Source organism: Physella acuta, unplaced genomic scaffold (assembly GCF_028476545.2).
Source record: "Physella acuta isolate Inbredline_101_S28 unplaced genomic scaffold, ASM2847654v3 ptg000098l, whole genome shotgun sequence".
Classification (NCBI taxonomy): domain Eukaryota; kingdom Metazoa; phylum Mollusca; class Gastropoda; family Physidae; genus Physella; species Physella acuta.
The window spans coordinates 2,349-23,587 of NW_026731618.1; the positions used below are offsets into that span (position 1 = coordinate 2,349).

At 37.1% G+C, this 21,239-nt stretch overlaps 1 protein-coding gene across 2 annotated transcripts; it reads left to right on the forward strand.

Moving 5' to 3' along the window:
* The first annotated feature begins 5,138 nt into the window (after positions 1-5,138).
* LOC131930148 (box C/D snoRNA protein 1) lies at positions 5,139-21,053 on the forward strand. 2 transcript variants are annotated; one of them, XM_059286558.1, is made up of 9 exons: positions 5,139-5,246; positions 9,819-9,981; positions 14,652-14,842; positions 16,050-16,150; positions 16,742-16,845; positions 17,353-17,421; positions 18,497-18,655; positions 20,067-20,197; positions 20,873-21,053. In XM_059286558.1, exons 2-9 carry the CDS (start codon positions 9,875-9,877, stop codon positions 21,013-21,015), a joined length of 1,005 nt encoding a protein of 334 aa, XP_059142541.1. In that variant the 5' UTR covers positions 5,139-5,246; positions 9,819-9,874; the 3' UTR covers positions 21,016-21,053. The 2 variants fall into 2 exon arrangements, with proteins under 2 accessions (XP_059142541.1, XP_059142531.1); XM_059286548.1 differs by having other exon boundaries at positions 5,148-5,302.
* Positions 21,054-21,239: the final 186 nt, after the last annotated feature.

Genomic DNA, 21,239 nt, shown 5'->3' on the forward strand with positions numbered 1-21,239 from the left:
AGCATTGGTTACAGCACAGGACTGCTGGGAACAAGAGCATTGGTTACAGCACAGGACCACTGGGAACAAGAGCATTGGTTACAGCACAGGACCACTGGGAACACTAAACAAGAACATTGGTTACAGTACAGGACCACTGGGAACAAGAGCATTGGTTACAGCACAGGACCACTGGGAACACTAAACAAGAGCATTGGTTACAGCACAGGACCACTGGGAACAAGAGCATTGGTTACAGCACAGGACCAATGGGAACAAGAGCATTGGTTACAGCACAGGACCACTGGGAACACTAAACAAGAGCATTGGTTACAGCACAGGACTGCTGGGAACAAGAGCATTGGTTACAGCACAGGACCACTGGGAACAAGAGCATTGGTTACAGCACAGGACCACTGGGAACACTAAACAAGAACATTGGTTACAGTACAGGACCACTGGGAACAAGAGCATTGGTTACAGCACAGGACCACTGGGAACACTAAACAAGAGCATTGGTTACAGCACAGGACCACTGGGAACAAGAGCATTGGTTACAGCACAGGACCAATGGGAACAAGAGCATTGGTTACAGCACAGGACCACTGGGAACACTAAACAAGAGCATTGGTTACAGCACAGGACTGCTGGGAACACTAAACAAGAGCATTAGTTACAGCACAGGACCACAGGGAACAAGAGCATTGGTTACAGCACAGGACCACTGGGAACACTAAACAAGAGCATTGGTTACAGCACAGGACCACTGAGAACACTAAACAAGAGCATTGGTTACAGCACAGGACCACTGGGAACACTAAACAAGAGCATTGGTTACAGCACAGGACCACTGGGAACACTAAACAAGAGCATTGGTTACAGTACAGGACTGCTGGGAACACTAAACAAGTACATTGGTTACAGCACAGGAACACTGGGAACACTAAACAAGAGCATTGGTTACAGCACAGGACCACTGGGAACAAGAGCATTGGTTACAGCACAGGACCACTGGGAACAAGAGCATTGGTTACAGTACAGGACCACTGGGAACACTAAACAAGAGCATTGGTTACAGCACAGGACCACTGGGAACACTAAACAAGAGCATTGGTTACAGCACAGGACCACTGGGAACACTAAACAAGGGCATTGGTTACAGCACAGGACCGCTGGGAACACTAAACAAGAGCATTGGTTACAGTACAGGACCACTGGGAACACTAAACAAGAGCATTGGTTACAGCACAGGACCACTGGGAACAAGAGCATTGGTTACAGCACAGGACCACTGGGAACAAGAGCATTGGTTACAGCACAGGACCACTGGGAACACTAAACAAGAGCATTGGTTACAGCACAGGACCACTGGGAACAAGAGCATTGGTTACAGCACAGGACCACTGGGAACACTAAACAAGAGCATTGGTTACAGCACAGGACCACTGGGAACACTAAACATGAGCATTGGTTACAGCACAGGACCACTGGGAACACTAAACAAGAGCATTGGTTACAGCACAGGACCACTGGGAACACTAAACAAGAGCATTGGTTACAGCACAGGACCACTGGGAACACTAAACAAGAGCATTGGTTACAGCACAGGACCACTGGGAACAAGAGCATTGGTTACAGCACAGGACCACTGGGAACACTAAACAAGAGCATTGGTTACAGCACAGGACCACTGGGAACAAGAGCATTGGTTACAGCACAGGACCACTGGGAACACTAAACAAGAGTATTGGTTACAGCACAGGACCACTGGGAACAAGAGCATTGGTTACAGCACAGGACCACTGGGAACACTAAACAAGAACATTGGTTACAGTACAGGACCACTGGGAACAAGAGCATTGGTTACAGCACAGGACCACTGGGAACACTAAACAAGAACATTGGTTACAGTACAGGACCACTGGGAACAAGAGCATTGGTTACAGCACAGGACCACTGGGAACACTAAACAAGAACATTGGTTACAGTACAGGACCACTGGGAACAAGAGCATTGGTTACAGCACAGGACCACTGGGAACACTAAACAAGAACATTGGTTACAGTACAGGACCACTGGGAACAAGAGCATTGGTTACAGCACAGGACCACTGGGAACACTAAACAAGAGCATTGGTTACAGCACAGGACCACTGGGAACAAGAGCATTGGTTACAGCACAGGACCACTGGGAACACTAAACAAGAGCATTGGTTACAGCACAGGACCACTGGGAACACTAAATAAGAACATTGGTTACAGTACAGGACCACTGGGAACAAGAGCATTGGTTACAGCACAGGACCACTGGGAACACTAAACAAGAACATTGGTTACAGCACAGGACCACTGGGAACACTAAACAAGAGCATTGGTTACAGCACAGGACTACTGGGAACAAAGAACATTGGTTGAATTTTTTGCCTAACCGTATATATCATCAACAATGTTTCTTCCAGACTTTTTTCTCCGGGTAGGGGGGGGGGGGCTTTTGAAATTTTCGGGGTGGGGGCTTTTGAAATTTTCGGGGTGGAAGGTGGCGGTCAACATTTTTCGGGGGGGGGGGGGGCGGACACTAGTAAAAGTGTATGTTTACTATATAAAATCCATCCGAAGAGATGCCTGGAATAAACTCTGATCATCAAGTATTAACGTGTTTTATGTAGTTCATCTACTACTAGGTATGGAGTGTCTGGTATCTGTATTAAAGTGTCATAAGGAGCTAGTCTATCTAGGTCACACGCGAATATATATATATATATATATATATATATATATATATATATATATATATATATATATATATATATATGTATATATATATATATATATATATATATATATATATATATATATATATATATATATATATATATATATATATATATATATATATATATATATATATATATATATATATATAAACACCACATAGGCTACATAGAATAAATATAGTCCTAATAAGTAGTGATCAGTTAAGCCTTTAACCCCTATGAACACTACTACCCTAGTTTGGACGCCCAAGTAGAGTTAGATATATCTACACCCGGGATCCACTTACCTAACTCTGCTAAAATACTATGGATTGAACGCCTTTTGATAAGGAAATGTTTCCATAACAGCGCCTTTAACTGTTGAACTGATCCCATTTTACAAATCGCTTTTCTCTAAAAATGTTTTCGTAGGCTATGCGTAATTTACAAAAATTCGCGCTATTTTATTTTCTTCGTCATTCATCTAAATAGAGCGACAGCTAAACACTAGACTATATCCATTAGTGTCTGGTTCAAAGCGGTGCTCCAAAATAGGGAATATCCGTTTTATCAGAGATCTCACACTAATTAATGTAGGTCAACAAGTGAATGGCGTCATGTAGCGTACGCAAAGGGGGGGGGGGGGGAGCAAGAAGAGCGACCGCTCCACCTACGACCATTTTAAGGATAGTGTCGGCTTTTCGGAGAATAGGCCCTAATTGAATAACATTTAAAACTACGTCCCGACACACACACGCAAAAACAATAACAGCAACACATTACTGAAACTAGGAATTATGTACCCTAAATATCACAGTTTTAACATTTGCAATTTTATCAGAAATGGAACTATCTGATCTATAACATTTTCCAAGACATTTTGTACATATGCATTGTGTAAAATCTCCATGCAACTATATATGGGGGGGGGGGGGCTGAGTAAATGTACAGAAAAATAAACACATTATCACTTGAAGAATGTTAGTGTGAGTCAAGATGATCAGCACGTACAGACCTACTCGACGATTTATATACCTAAATATCCCCCCCCCCTCGGGTAAATTATGTTAAAACATTAGGGGCCTATAAAAAGACTTATTTTAGTTCAGTGTCACACGTTTTATTATTTTAAGGACAGCTCTCTTTAATAAAAATTGTCATACGGGAAGCGATGACCGCACTGTACAACTTGTGCGTTTGTGTCTATCTTAAGGACAAACGTATATTTTCATGGCAGAACAAATGTCAAATTGATGTGTTTGTAAAAAAAAATAAGCTTATCGTTTGAACGTTAACACATTCATTGAGATAGTAAAAACATAAATCGCCAGGAAAATCGATGAATTGTGTATATTATTGTTAAAAAGTGAAAATTTGGGAGCCCCTAAAATCTGGGGACGAGCTAAGGCCTCACGACTTCTGTACTCTTGAGATAAACCCCACCATGTCCTTGTTGCTAACACTTGGCGTCTAGATTAGGTTTTAACTATTGTAAATTAGGCACTTACAACATCGCTACTATCCGACCTGTCACTTTCAATAACACACTCAAAACACAATTCTTACCTTACAAAAACGTGGTATGAATGCTTGCGAGTGCGAATTAATATAAACAGTGTAGACCCTATGCCTAACATTTGTGTTTTATTTTGTCATTAGTACCTTACTACACAATCTGGCGTTATCTGACTAAATGACTTTCAAATTCCTGTCTTACTATTTTTAAAAAGCCCTAATTTTTTTGGTCTGAATTCCGCTGCTGTTTGTGGTATAACTTTGTTTGTTATTTTGAAAAAAAAATGAAAAAAATGTGATTTACGCATTAAAACATTGATTTTTATAGCAAAAAAACAAACAACCACTAAGTAGTAAAGTGTAATTTACTATGGTTCGTAAGTGAAAATTAGGGGTCCCTGACTGAAGTCTCCCCAGCTCCTCCCCCCACCCCTTTATCCGCCACTTTCTAGACAGACTGACGACATACTGAAAACAGAGAAAGCAAGTTAAATAAAAGCTTGTAAAACAGCTAGATCATCTTGTTTTACAGGAATATAGAATCTATATTACTATATAATTTTAGGACTTTCTTGTGTACCTATACATCTAGTCTACATCATGGGCAAAATTTAGAATTTTTATCCATCAAGTTCCGCCTTTGACTACGAAAAAGAAAATGTAGATTTACATAGACGCTTATAATTTCTTGTTTTTAGGGCATTTTAAAATTTGTTATTATAAACACATTTTAAAAAGATATGTTCTAATATAGATCTAATTAATACTTAATTATGTTGTTACATCAAATCACCCGTTGAGTAGAATTCAAGACTTATAAATTTTATTTAACATTTTGCAAATTTTGTAAAAAAGCGAATGTTTTTTATTTCTTGGTTTTTTCCCCCATTTATAGAATGGGAGGCTACTCTGTTGTGTTTTCTCTATCAACAAACAATTACAAAGCATGAGGCTGATGAACGTTTAAGTTTCATAGCTTTGCTAGAAGAATCAACAGACAGTAAGCCGTTAAATAGTGGTTCCATCTATTAAATAAACAGATCTAGATCTATCTAGGTAGTAAATAGGCCTATTAGTCCCTAATATTATTAAGTTATTAATTTATTTTAGAATTTACTTTTAGTTTAGGGCCTAGAGAAGTAGCATGCCGCTGGTGCGAGAAAATCGGACAAATCGGCTTTTCCCTACCCCCTGCATGTTTAACTCTGTTTTTTGCATGATTTTATTGTGTTTATATTAACATGTTATACACTATTCTGTTCGTAATTGAATAACCTTTTAAACTGTATAATTTTGATTTTAATATGATTTCAAACGTTGAAGAAATCGCCGATTAAATTACATTTTTTACCCTCCGCGGCGACGTGCCGATTAGGGGGGAGGCTTTTTCGCCTTTTTAAAACACGGGTGCTACTTTGAGTCTATAGACTCTTCGAGTTTTCGCCATTCAACAGTGAAACTTGGCAGAAATACAGATTAGATGCAGACGTATACAGCGCAGGGTTCGTCGTCAAAATATATTAAATACTTTCGGAGATATCGTACAGCAAAGTTGAACCAAGTTTCCAGGGTTATTTATAGACCAATTTTTAATTTGAACCCTGCGCTGTATTGCTGAAATCTGGACGTTTATTAATATGTATGATATGTACTATAATGCCCTAAGATAGAGACGTCTATAGACTTTGAAGTGGACCGAAAATCAAAACATAACACGCCGACCGTTGTCCGACTGAACCGCTCGGCTGTGCTTCGAATCGCCCTCTTTACAAAGACGACGCGTTACAAAATTCTTATACACGAATCGAGTTTACATACTACAACAGTGAAACTTGGCAGAAATACAGATTAGATGTAGACGTATACAGCGCAGGGTTCGTCGTCAAAATATATTAAATACTTTCGGAGATATCGTACAGCAAAGTTGAACCAAGTTTCCCGGGTTATTTATAGACCGATTTTTAATTTGAACCCTGCACTGTATTGCTGAAATCTGGAAGTTTATTTATATGTATGATTTTCTCTACAATACCCCCAAATAAAGCCGCCCATACATTTTAAAATGGAGCAAAAATTAAAATTAACGCGCCGACCGCTGTCCGACTGCGTGCTCTGCTGTGTCGATCTACACACCGTGTGGCACGTCCGAATGCCTGGTCACGTGACGCTAGGCGGTCGATCCGATTGGATGATACTGTAAACAATTTCTAAAGATAGATAGGCCTACATGTGTTCCCGTGTTAGACTCGACGGCTATTTCTATTTTATATAGATTAGATCTATAAGCCGACAGACATGTTTCATAATTTTGTCCTTACCCATTTAAAAGGGAAAAAGTCTTATTAATATTTACGTCTCAGGTTTCAAATTTATCTTGTTTTTAAAATTAATCCAGATGGTTACTGTCCGATTATAACAATTCTGCGTTTCGCGCACCCTAATTTCATTTAAAATTAGAGCATTTCTTTTTCATAAAAACAGCTTTAATTTTTTTCCCGGTCCCCCTTTTTTTCACTACACACTTACATACGCTTAACAACGTGGAGGATACTAGCCTGCCAAATTGACCAAAAAGGGATGGGGTGGGTATGGGTGGGCATTCTGTATAACACCCAACGTAACACCCATAGCCTATGAAGCCTCACCCCGCCCCCACTAGTCCGTGACGCGACGAGTCGAATGTCGTCGCCTTTGATGTTGTACAACACCCGTACGGTACCTACTCAGTTCGTGGTGGATTCATACCCCACCTACCTCCCCCTTCTCTTTGTGGAGTTGATGTTACTAACCCTCGGGCATAGATCAAATAAATCTTGCCAGACTTTTGTCTCTGAAAGTACATAATATTCGTCTGACACGTTCATCGGGTTGGCCGACTAGCCTATCCAGCGGTCGTGTTTACGTAATAGGGCAATAAAATTCATTGGTCAGAAGATCTGGCTAGTCAGATTAAACAAAATCTAGGCAATAGCTTGTGGTGGTACACGTGTCTGTGTATAGGCACACACTGTAATCTTACACAATTTCTAGAATCTACTAAATCTACACAGTCAAGCACTCAAACACGTGCTTTTTTCTTAAGAAAGTTTTTAATTGTAAAAGGCCTACTGGTAGACCTACAAATTTAATAAGCCTACTTACTACTAGCATAAACATTGGGCTTAAATATAATTTATGTTATAGACCTATAACTTACACTAGATCTATACCTTGTGCAAGTTTTTAAAAAAAATGTTTCCTCCAAAAAATATTTTATTGAAATTGTAAAAAGGAATAATTTTAATATGGGTAATAATATTACGTAATTATCATAAAGCACACTCTGATTCTGATCAGACACATTTGTGACTAGACTAATTTTATAGCAAAATAACAAGAAATATAATTATAATGAAATAGGCCTAAATTTTGGAATAGAGTAGGCCTAAAGTATTGGACATAGATTACATAACATCTTTTAAGAAGTTACATAATCACAAATTTACTATTGTAATAGCATTCTTCTCTTTGTATTGTAAAACTTGATTAGTTATATTTTCTTTTAGTAGGCTATTAACTTGAAGTTAACTGACAATGAGCAAAAGTGATTTCAAAACTAATTAATGGTATATTTTGAGCAAAGGGTGGTATTACATAACCATAACATTTGATAGTTATGTAACAATGTTGGACCATTTAAACACTACCATTAGCTTCAGCATATATAAATGTCATATTATAGATTAAAACAGTGTTACATTTAAACAATGACTTCTTATCACATTGATTATTAGATGTTTTAAAAAAATAGAAAGGGGGGTATTACATAATCTATGAGATTAGTCGATTATGTAATCGAAGGACACTTTTTAAAATAGCATCATTGGATTCGGCATACAAAAATCTATAAAATACCATATCATGACATCAATTTATGATTTTGCTTGCTTTAATACCACATTTAGTGAAAAACTCTTTAAAATTTGGTCCATACCCTCCCAGTATTTTTCCTCTTTCAGGGTCTACCCCGGTTGTCTGAAAAAACTGCTATTTTTTAATGACAAAAAAAATCATAACTTTTTTGTTTATGGTCAGATTTTGAAAATTTAAACTGATCTGTAATCAGATTGACAGCCCCTATCCAAATATGTAACTATTATATTGTTTTACTGAAATTAAATTTTTGCATTGGCCTAGCTATAAGGCAAATAACTCAGCTATCAAGATAGAACATTAAACTTTGTTCAATACACATTACGTCTCGCAAAAACGAGAGCTTAGATTGGTTCCGACCCCGGGTCCGAATAGCCACTTCCAAAACATTATGCCTATCACTATCATTGAGTATCATTATCAAACTATCAATAAAAATAGACCTAATGATGCCCTAATGTCTTATATTTTTGCTAGCTCTTTTAGTAAACTAAGCCAACTTTTTAGCATATTTTAACTTTATGTGCAGTCATTATTAATAATATTGTTAGGCCTACTGAAAAAAATGCCAAAGTCAGGTCAGCCTGTGGCACTTGACTGAAGGAAAAAATACTTGACCTGTGACCTTCATTAAAATAGAATTTAGGAGGCTTCTGGGTATGTTTGTTTTCATGCTATCTCACGTCCCATAGGCTTACTAAAATGGCGACCAGTTTCACTTTTACTATGCGGTAGACTTGGATAAACATACTAATGATTATGAAGCCATCGTCAAAATTGTATACATTTCATAGCGTACTTATTGGTTAGTAGAGTAGATCCAAATCAAATTTGAATGAAATAGTGCGAATATGCCTTAATTTTTATTTTCCTTCTTTAAATAAAATTTAGTTTATACATTTATAACATCCACCTTATTATTTTCAACAAAAGTCTGTATCTGTAAGTTCTCCATGTATCGTTGAACATACTGATCACATTTTAAAAAATGATATTATTTTCTTACTACAAAAATGGACAAAGAATTCAAAAGTGCAAACATTTTGATAATTTTTTTCTGTGCATATCCTCTTAAAAACCTTTCCATCCCTACCCTAGATTTTCACCAAGTTTTGTGACAATATGTCTTTAAGTTCTTGTTTTAAAAATAGTCATATATAAGTTGCTGAATATTGTGATTTATGCTTGGTTTAGAATTAATTTGATTTGAAATGCACCAATATTAAGAGAATTTAATTTTCTTACGCATGCAAGATAAACTAAATTTTATGTCCAAATGGTATTTAACAACTCTGAATTTACTAATTCAAATCAAATATGCTCTGCCCTGGCTAATCCAATTACTAAAATGACCTGATTACCAGACAGTTATTAGTTTTAGTCCTCTACCACTTAATAAACAAAAGGCAGCAGTCTTAGCTAGTGGCTAACAAGAAACAAACTCAGCACAGTGAGGGTGCTATGAAACCCAGCACATTGAGAGTGCTATGAAACCCAGCACAGTGAGAATGCTATGGTAGCGTCACACATTCTTCAAATCACATCAATGACGCCCCTTAGCAAACAATGACAAAGTTGTTGGACACAGTGAGGAATGACATGACTGACAAAAAAACCTGCCAGTCCCTCCTCTCAAGACATTATCCCTTACATCTGACAGGTCCCTGACAACCTGTCCTGCCTGAGATTCTTGTAGGTTCTGCTGCCACTGCTTGTATGGACATGTTATCCAGCCAGACAGCTGATGGATGTGGAGAAACTATTCCAGACACATCAGTTCCAGTTACTGGTTGCCATGGTGCTGACATGGAACAATCTAGAAGGTATGGAACAAAAGACACATTGTGTGTGCTTGTATTTAGTTAACATATCTAAGGTGAGATCACACATAGATATGTTTTCTACGAGAGTTCAAGAGAATCACTAGAGAGGTTACTGCTTAGAAACACTGTTGGTAATGATGACAGGAAATTTTGGTTTTAAAGTCAAGCTGAATCATGTGTCTTGTGAGAGATTGTAAAGGTACACACAACATTGTGAGAGATTGTAAAGGTACACACAACATTGTGAGAGATTGTAAAGGTACACACAACATTGTGAGAGATTGTAAAAGTACACACAACATTGTGAGAGGTTGTAAAGGTACACACAACATTGTGAGAGATTGTAAAGGTACACACAACATTGTGAGAGATTGTAAAAGTACACACAACATTGTGAGAGATTGTAAAGGTACACACAACATTGTGAGAGATTGTAAAGGTACACACAACATTGTGAGAGATTGTAAAAGTACACACAACATTGTGAGAGATTGTAAAGGTACACACAACATTGTGAGAGATTGTAAAGGTACACACAACATTGTGAGAGATTGTAAAAGTACACACAACATTGTGAGAGGTTGTAAAGGTACACACAACATTCTGAGAGATTGTAAAGGTACACACAACATTGTGAGATTTTAAAGGTACACACAACATTGTGAGAGATTGTACAGGTACACACAACATTGTGAGAGATTGTAAAGGTACACACAACATTATGAGAGATTGTAAATGTACACACAACATTGTGAGAGGTTGTACAGGTACACACAACATTGTGAGAGATTGTAAATGTACACACAACATTGTGAGAGGTTGTAAAGGTACACACAACATTGTGAGATTTTAAAGGTACACACAACATTGTGAGAGGTTGGAAAGGTACACACAACATTGTGAGAGATTGTACAGGTACACACAACATTGTGAGAGATTGTAAAGGTACACACAACATTGTGAGAGATTGTACAGGTACACACAACATTGTGAGAGATTGTAAAGGTACACACAACATTGTGAGAGATTGTAAAGGTACACACAACATTGTGAGATTTAAAGGTACACACAACATTGTGAGAGATTGTAAAGGTACACACAACATTGTGAGATTTTAAAGGTACACACAACATTGTGAGAGATTGTACAGGTACACACAACATTGTGAGAGATTGTAAAGGTACACACAACATTGTGAGAGATTGTAAAGGTACACAACTTTGTGAGAGATTGTAAAGGTACACACAACATTGTGAGAGATTGTAAAGGTACACACAACATTGTGAGAGATTGTAAAGGTACACACAACATTGTGAGAGATTGTAAATGTACACACAACATTGTGAGAGGTTGTAAAGGTACACACAACATTGTGAGAGATTGTAAAGGTACACAACTTTGTGAGAGATTGTAAAGGTACACACAACATTGTGAGAGATTGTAAAGGTACACAACTTTGTGAGAGATTGTAAAGGTACACACAACATTGTGAGAGATTGTAAAGGTACACACAACATTGTGAGAGATTGTAAAGGTACACACAACATTGTGAGAGATTGTAAATGTACACACAACATTGTGAGAGGTTGTAAAGGTACACACAACATTGTGAGAGATTGTAAAGGTACACAACTTTGTGAGAGATTGTAAAGGTACACACAACATTCTGAGAGATTGTAAAGGTACACACAACATTGTGAGAGATTGTATAGGTACACACAACATTGTGAGAGATTGTAAAGGTACACACAACATTGTGAGAGATTGTAAAGGTACACACAACATTGTGAGAGATTGTAAAAGTACACACAACATTGTGAGAGATTGTACAGGTACACACAACATTGTGAGAGATTGTAAAGGTACACACAACATTGTGAGAGGTTGTAAAGGTACACACAACATTGTGAGATTTTAAAGGTACACACAACATTGTGAGAGATTGTACAGGTACACACAACATTGTGAGAGATTGTAAAGGTACACACAACATTGTGAGAGATTGTAAAGGTACACAACTTTGTGAGAGATTGTAAAGGTACACACAACATTGTGAGAGATTGTAAAAGTACACACAACATTGTGAGAGATTGTACAGGTACACACAACATTGTGAGAGATTGTAAAGGTACACACAACATTGTGAGAGGTTGTAAAGGTACACACAACATTGTGAGATTTTAAAGGTACACACAACATTGTGAGAGATTGTACAGGTACACACAACATTGTGAGAGATTGTAAAGGTACACACAACATTGTGAGAAATTGTAAAGGTACACAACTTTGTGAGAGATTGTAAAGGTACACACAACATTGTGAGACATTGTAAAGGTACACACAACATTGTGAGAGATTGTAAAGGTACACACAACATTGTGAGAGATTGTAAATGTACACACAACATTGTGAGAGGTTGTAAAGGTACACACAACATTGTGAGAGATTGTAAAGGTACACAACTTTGTGAGAGATTGTAAAGGTACACACAACATTGTGAGAGATTGTAAAGGTACACACAACATTGTGAGAGATTGTAAAGGTACACACAACATTGTGAGATATTGTAAATGTACACACAACATTGTGAGAGGTTGTAAAGGTAAACACAACATTGTGAGAGATTGTAAAGGTACACAACTTTGTGAGAGATTGTAAAGGTACACACAACATTCTGAGAGATTGTAAAGGTACACACAACATTGTGAGAGATTGTATAGGTACACACAACATTGTGAGAGATTGTAAAGGTACACAACATTGTGAGAGATTGTAAAGGTACACACAACATTGTGAGAGATTGTAAATGTACACACAACATTGTGAGAGATTGTAAAGGTACACACAACATTGTGAGAGATTGTAAAGGTACACACAACATTGTGAGAGATTGTAAAGGTACACACAACATTGTGAGATTTTAAAGGTACACACAACATTGTGAGAGATTGTAAAGGTACACACAACATTGTGAGATTTTAAAGGTACACACAACATTGTGAGAGATTGTAAAGGTACACACACCATTGTGAGAGGTTGTAAAGGTACACACAACATTGTGAGATTTTAAAGGTACACACAACATTGTGAGAGATTGTACAGGTACACACAACATTGTGAGAGATTGTAAAGGTACACACAACATTGTGAGAAATTGTAAAGGTACACAACTTTGTGAGAGATTGTAAAGGTACACACAACATTGTGAGAGATTGTAAAGGTACACACAACATTGTGAGAGATTGTAAAGGTACACACAACATTGTGAGAGATTGTAAATGTACACACAACATTGTGAGAGGTTGTAAAGGTACACACAACATTGTGAGAGATTGTAAAGGTACACAACTTTGTGAGAGATTGTAAAGGTACACACAACATTGTGAGAGATTGTAAAGGTACACACAACATTGTGAGAGATTGTAAAGGTACACACAACATTGTGAGAGATTGTAAAGGTACACACAACATTGTGAGAGATTGTAAAGGTACACACAACATTGTGAGAGATTGTAAATGTACACACAACATTGTGAGAGGTTGTAAAGGTAAACACAACATTGTGAGAGATTGTAAAGGTACACAACTTTGTGAGAGATTGTAAAGGTACACACAACATTCTGAGAGATTGTAAAGGTACACACAACATTGTGAGAGATTGTATAGGTACACACAACATTGTGAGAGATTGTAAAGGTACACAACATTGTGAGAGATTGTAAAGGTACACACAACATTGTGAGAGATTGTAAATGTACACACAACATTGTGAGAGATTGTAAAGGTACACACAACATTGTGAGAGATTGTAAAGGTACACACAACATTGTGAGAGATTGTAAAGGTACACACAACATTGTGAGATTTTAAAGGTACACACAACATTGTGAGAGATTGTAAAGGTACACACAACATTGTGAGATTTTAAAGGTACACACAACATTGTGAGAGATTGTAAAGGTACACACACCATTGTGAGAGGTTGTAAAGGTACACACAACATTGTGAGATTTTAAAGGTACACACAACATTGTGAGAGATTGTAAAGGTACACACAACATTGTGAGAGATTGTATAGGTACACACAACATTGTGAGAGATTGTATAGGTACACACAACATTGTGAGAGATTGTAAAGGTACACACAACATTGTATAGAAACAGCACATTGTACTCTCCACAGTACTCTTAGTTTGTTAGCCTATTTATATTGTACTTTTACTCTATAATCAGACTTTATAACCAATTGTTATATATAACCTTACTGTATAAACAATTAATATACCCAGACTGTATAAACCATGGTTATAACCAAACTGTATAAACCATGGTTATAACCAGACTGTATAAACCATGGTTATAACCAGACTGTATAAACCATGGTTATAACCAGACTGTATAAACCATGGTTATAACCAAACTGTATAAACAATTAATATACCCAGACTGTATAAACCATGGTTTTAACCAGACTGTATAAACCTTGGTTATACCCAGACTGTATAAACCATGGTTATAACCAAACTGTATAAACAATTAATATACTCAGACTGTATAAACCATGGTTTTAACCAGACTGTATAAACCTTGGTTATACCCAGACTGTATAAACCATGGTTATAACCAAACTGTATAAACCCTAGTTAACCCAGTATCCCCACTATCCACAGCACTAAGCCAGTCACCAGGTGTGAGATGTGTCAGATGGTTGCAGCCAAGTACACCTGCCCTGGCTGTGAGCTGAGGACCTGCTCGCTGTCCTGTGTCAAACAGCACAAGCTACAGCTGGGCTGTTCAGGGGAGAGAAACAAGGCAGCCTTTGTTGACATGTCCCAGTACTCCGATGGTCACATGTTAAATGGTAACTTTTGTTGACATGTCCCAGTACTCAGATGGTCACATGTTAAATGGTAACTTTTGTTGACATGTCCCAGTACTCAGATGGTCACATGTTAAATGGTAACTTTTGTTGACATGTCCCAGTACTCAGATGGTCACATGTTAAATGGTAACTTTTGTTGACATGTCCCAGTACTCAGATGGTCACATGTTAAATGGTAACTTTTGTTGACATGTCCCAGTACTCAGATGGTCACATGTTAAATGGTAACTTTTGTTGACATGTCCCAGTACTCAGATGGTCACATGTTAAATGGTAACTTTTTTTTACCTGAGAAACACGTTGAATCATGACTTTATCTAAACACGTTAAATGATAAACTTTCTGACTTCAAATTATCTTTCTATTACTGATTTAATATTGATTTGTACTAGTTTACATAGATCAGTCTAAAATTGTGTGTATATCCAACAGACTAAAATTGTGTCTATATCCAACAGACTAAAATTGTGTCTATATCCAACAGACTAAAATTGTGTCTATATCCAACAGACTAAAATTGTGTCTATATCCAACAGACTAAAATTGTGTCTATATCCAACAGACTAAAATTGTGTCTATGTCCAACAGACTAAAATTGTGTCTATATCCAACAGACTAAAATTGTGTCTATGTCCAACAGACTAAAATTGTGTCTATATCCAACAGACTAAAATTGTGTCTATGTCCAACAGACTAAAATTGTGTCTATATCCAACAGACTAAAATTGTGTCTATATCCAACAGACTAAAATTGTGTCTATATCCAACAGACTAAAATTGTGTCTATATCCAACAGACTAAAATTGTGTCTAAATCCAACAGACTAAAATTGTGTCTATGTCCAACAGACTAAAATTGTGTCTATGTCCAACAGACTAAAATTGTGTCTATATCCAACAGACTAAAATTGTGTCTATATCCAACAGACTAAAATTGTGTCTATATCCAACAGACTAAAATTGTGTCTATATCCAACAGACTAAAATTGTGTCTATATCCAACAGACTCAAATTGTGTCTATATCCAACAGACTAAAATTGTGTCTATATCCAACAGACTAAAATTGTGTCTATATCCAACAGACTAAAATTGTGTCTATATCCAACAGACTAAAATTGTGTCTATATCCAACAGACTAAAATTGTGTCTATATCCAACAGACTAAAATTGTGTCTATATCCTACAGATTACAGATTCCTTGAGGACGCCAGCCGTAAGTTGTACAGCAACAAAATGCCAGCTGAACATCGCTACAAACATTACGGATCTCCGTACCCAAACAAAAGAGTAAAGCCATTTCTTGTCCTGTTTGTTACACCATGGCTTTGTGTTGTTGTCTACATGCCTTTACTTTGTGTTGTTGTCTACATGCCTTTACTTTGTTTTGTTGTCTACATGCCTTTACTTTGTGTTGTAGTCTACATGCCTTTACTTTGTGTTGTTGTCTACATGCCTTTACTTTGTGTTGTTGTCTACATGCCTTTACTTTGTGTTGTTGTCTACATGCCTTTACTTTGTGTAGTACTAAACCCTTCTGCTCATTGTTTACCTTATGTCTCTGAAAACAAATTTAAACTGCTGCCCACTAATTGTAACATTTTAAACTGCTGCCCACTAATTGTAACATTTTAAACTGCTGCCCACTGAATGTATGATTTTAAACTGCTGCCCACTAATTGTAACATTTTAAACTGCTGCCCACTAATTGTAACATTTTAAACTGCTGCCCACTAATTGTAACATTTTAAACTGCTGCCCACTGAATGTATGATTTTAAACTGCTGCCCACTAATTGTAACATTTTAAACTGCTGCCCACTGAATGTAACCTTTTAAACTGCTGCCCACTGAATGTATGATTTTAAACTGCTGCCCACAGTGTAAACTACTGATGACAGCTGCATACAAACGAGGGGTCAAAGTTCATATGGTGGCACCAATGTTGTCCAAACACAAGACCAACACCAGCTTCTACACAATCAAGTAAGTGGAGTCAGTCACCACTAGGTAGATGTGTGAAGTCAGTCGCCACTAGGTAGATGTGTGGAGTCAGTCACACTAGGTAGATGTGTGGAGTCAGTCACCACTTGGTAGATGTGTGGAGTCAGCCACCACTAGGTAGATGTGTCGAGTCAGTCGCCACTAGGTAGATGTGTGGAGTCAGTCACCACTAGGTAGATGTGTGGAGTCAGTCACCACTAGGTAGATGTGTGGAGTCAGTCACCACTAGGTAGGTATGTAATGTGTGGGGTCATAAATGTTCCATGACAAAAAAGCTTTTTTAAAGCTTCATGAGTGAGTTCGTTTAAAGCTTTATATCTGTTAAAACTAAATGTTCTATATCTTTTCTCCAAAATTTAGATTGGCCTGTTCTGTTATTCATTTGGCCATTAATTTAGTAATTTCAGCCCCATTATACTGACTTCTTCAAAAACAAATTATAGCAGCGAAACACATTAATCTGTGATTATTATGTCCTTTTTTTACCAGAACAGACAAAATAGTGTGGCATATAGAATGGAACTTTGTAGCATCAAAAACTTTGGTCAAGGATGAAAAGTAAGTCAGTGGTCATTTAATGCAGAATACCATCATTTTAGACTGGTTAGTTAAACTGTTAGTTTGAGAATTGACACAATCGGCCATGTAACTGTCTAATCTAGACTTTAGGCACATGTAACTGTCTAATCTAGACTTTGGGCACATGTAACTGTCTAATCTAGTGACCACATGTAACTGTCTAATCTAGACTTTGAGCACATGTAACTGTCTAATCTAGACTTTGGGCACATGTAACTGTCTAATCTAGACTTTAGTATGTAACTGTCTAATCTAGACTTTGGGCACATGTAACTGTCTAATCTAGTGACCACATGTAATTGTCTAATCTCGACTTTGGGCACATGTAACTGTCTAATCTAGACTTTGGGCACATGTAACTGTCTAATCTAGACTTTGGGCACATGTAACTGTCTAATCTAGACTTTGGGCACATGTAACTGTCTAATCTAGACTTTAGTATGTAACTGTCTAATCTAGACTTTGGGCACATGTAACTGTCTAATCTAGTGACCACATGTAACTGTCTAATCTAGACTTTGGGCACATGTAACTGTCAAATCTAGACTTTAGGCACATGTAACTGTCTAATCTAGACTTTGGGCACATGTAACTGTCTAATCTAGACTTTGGGCACATGTAACTGTCTAATCTAGTGACCACATGTAACTGTCTAATCTAGACTTTGGGCACATGTAACTGTCTAATCTAGACTTGTTACTGTCTGTTGTGGGCCAGTCATAAAAAAGATGCCTGCCATTTGTCTGTTACTGTCTGTTGTGGGCCAGTCAGAAAAAAGATGCCTGCCATTTGTCTGTTACTGTCTGTTGTGGGCCAGTCATAAAAAAGATGCCTGCCATTTGTCTGTTACTGTCTGTTGTGGGCCAGTCATAAAAAAGATGCCTGCCATTTGTCTGTTACTGTCTGTTGTGGGCCAGTCATAAAAAAAGATGCCTGCCATTTGTCTGTTACTGTCTGTTGTGGGCCAGTCATAAAAAAGATGCCTGCCATTTGTCTGTTACTGTCTGTTGTGGGCCAGTCATACAAAAGATGCCTGCCATCTGTCTGTCGCCAGAGTGCCAGAGGATACCCCACTGATGGACGCGGCCAAAAAGTTTGTCAACTTTGTAGAGCACCCAGAGCTGAGGAAACCTCTGGAGGAATACAAGAAGGAAAATCTAGAACGTTCCAGGTTTTTGCTGAGGGTGGATGGTCTACCTGCCAATAGAACCAGGTAATTATTTACGGTGACAGCCTACATGCCAATAGAACCAGGTAATTATTTACGGTGACAGCCTACATACAAATAGAACCAGGTAATTATTTGAGTATATGTGGGGGCAGATCTGATCAATTTTTCAAGCTTTTATTTGACCAAGGCAAAAAATAGCAAAATATATACAGAAAAAGGATAATTAAGTAATTAATTAGAGTATTAAATAGTCTTTTAAGAGCAAATTTGACAAATCCTGACAAGGGTGGGGGGGGGGGGGGGGGTGACACCATAACGTTAACCTGCTAATGATAGAGAAAACATGCTACATCAAGCTGTAGGCCTATTTATAAGCAACTATAGATAAAAATCATTAGTGTTATATCTGAACACAGTTTAAAGGTATCAGTGGGGGGGGGGGGGGGGGTTGAGTGATGTAAACCTGCTAATGATAGAGAAAACATATGATAGAGTGGGGGGAAGTTACATTAACTCAACATTACAAGATATGCCTGAGGTAAAAGGTTTGGTTGAGAATCAGAGAATCATAATAACTTATGTGTTAATCCATGTATGGGGAGGGGGGAGGTAAAAAAAATACATTAAAAAATATATATGAATACATATACACATGCATATATACATACTCTTTTATATATATATAAATATTTTTATATATAAAGCAAAGTGGTCGGGTGCCCGATATATACATACATATATATGTACATATATTATGATATATATATATATATATATACATATGTATATATACACACACACACATATATATATATATAATTATTTTACGAGGAGGGGGGTGACATCATTAAGTGCAGTACCGGGTGACACCTGACCTCGCTACACCACTATCTGTGTGTTAGTCTTTTTACCTATTTATTATTACTTTTTTCCATGGGTTCAAACTGAGCAAAATTTCCACCACTTCTAATAGACCCATTTCTTTCAAACAACATGAGCTTTTAGACCCGATTTGACTTAATTTGATGTTTATTAATTTTTTTTAAAAATGTAATTAAAAATTGCTATATGATACTAAAGTAAAACATTTAAATATTTACAATTAAAATATTTAAAAAAAAGTAATTACAAGTTTTCATGCATGTGGTAGAAAATATGTTTCTCTAAAATATATATAGCAATGTACGGTAGTTAATGATCTATACAGAAAAGTGTGTGAGATCATACACATTTAGTAGGTGTATTCAATACATAAATACAAATAATTAATTATATAGCAACCCATGTTTGTCTGAAGTTATTTAAATATTTTTTAAAAAAAATTATTTCTATCTAGTGTATGTTAAAAATGGTTTTAATAATTTATTAATTTTTAAAATTCCATTTTTGCCTGTCATGTCATCTATTCACATCTGAAGACAAATCTGATCAATTTTTTTTTGTACCTGTCCAGGTACTTTGAGCTGAAGCCTGACCTGTCAATCGCAGGGAACCTGAAAGGTCATTGCTTGACCGAGTTCCCCAGTATTGCTGTCCTACCCCCATCTCCCGGCGATTGTGCAGAGTTCCTGCTTTTCTCTAAAGGTGAGAGATTCAACTTTGACCTTTATTGGACAGATCCTTGAAATCATTGAATTAATTAGCCAGTGTTATGTACTGCAGGTTTATGTCTGATTTTGTTCAAGGTAATCACTAGTGATTGTCTATGCTAATTTTGTTTTTAAAGCTTTTACTTCAACCATAGTTTCTCTAAATGAAGATAATTGTTGTATATTTATATTTCATATGTGCGTATACTGATACATGCTCCATGTCTGTGTTCATGATCTGTGTGTTTGTATGTTTGTCTATTGATCCACGTATCATGTCTGTGTTCATGATCTGTGTGTTTGTATGTTTGTCTATTGATCCACGTATCCATGTCTGTGTTCATGATCTGTGTGTTTGTATGTTTGTCTATTGATCCACGTATCTATGTATGTGTTCATGATCTGTGTGTTTGTATGTTTGTCTATTGATCCACGTATCCATGTATGTGTTCATGATCTGTGTGTTTGTATGTTTGTCTATTAATCCACGTATCCATGTATGTGTTCATGATCTGTGTGTTTGTATGTTTGTCTATTGATCCACGTATCCATGTATGTGTTCATGATCTGTGTGTTTGTATGTTTGTCTATTGATCCATGTATCATGTCTGTGTTCATGATCTGTGTGTTTGTGTGTTTGTCTATTGATCCACATATCATGTATGTGCAGATGACCTGGCCTACATGGAGTCGTCCAACCGTGTCCACATGATGAAAAACTTGCCAGGCCTCAACTACCAGGCAGAGCTAGAGCAGGAGCTCATCAACCCACACTCAGATATTTTCTCCACACACACGACCCCCCACACATGAGGGGGTCAGGGTCAAATAAACATTCACTTCTTTTTTGACTCTTTGTAATAGCTTAGTAATTATGTAAAGGTGGTTGTTTCCATGGTAACCATGTAGTTGCTCACATTGTTTGTAGTGACAACAGAATTTTGTTGGTATCTAATGTATCTTGCTGGTACCACTGCACTCCTATAGTACACATTTTGTGTAGCAGGTATTGGTGTCACCACTTTACTTGTATAGTA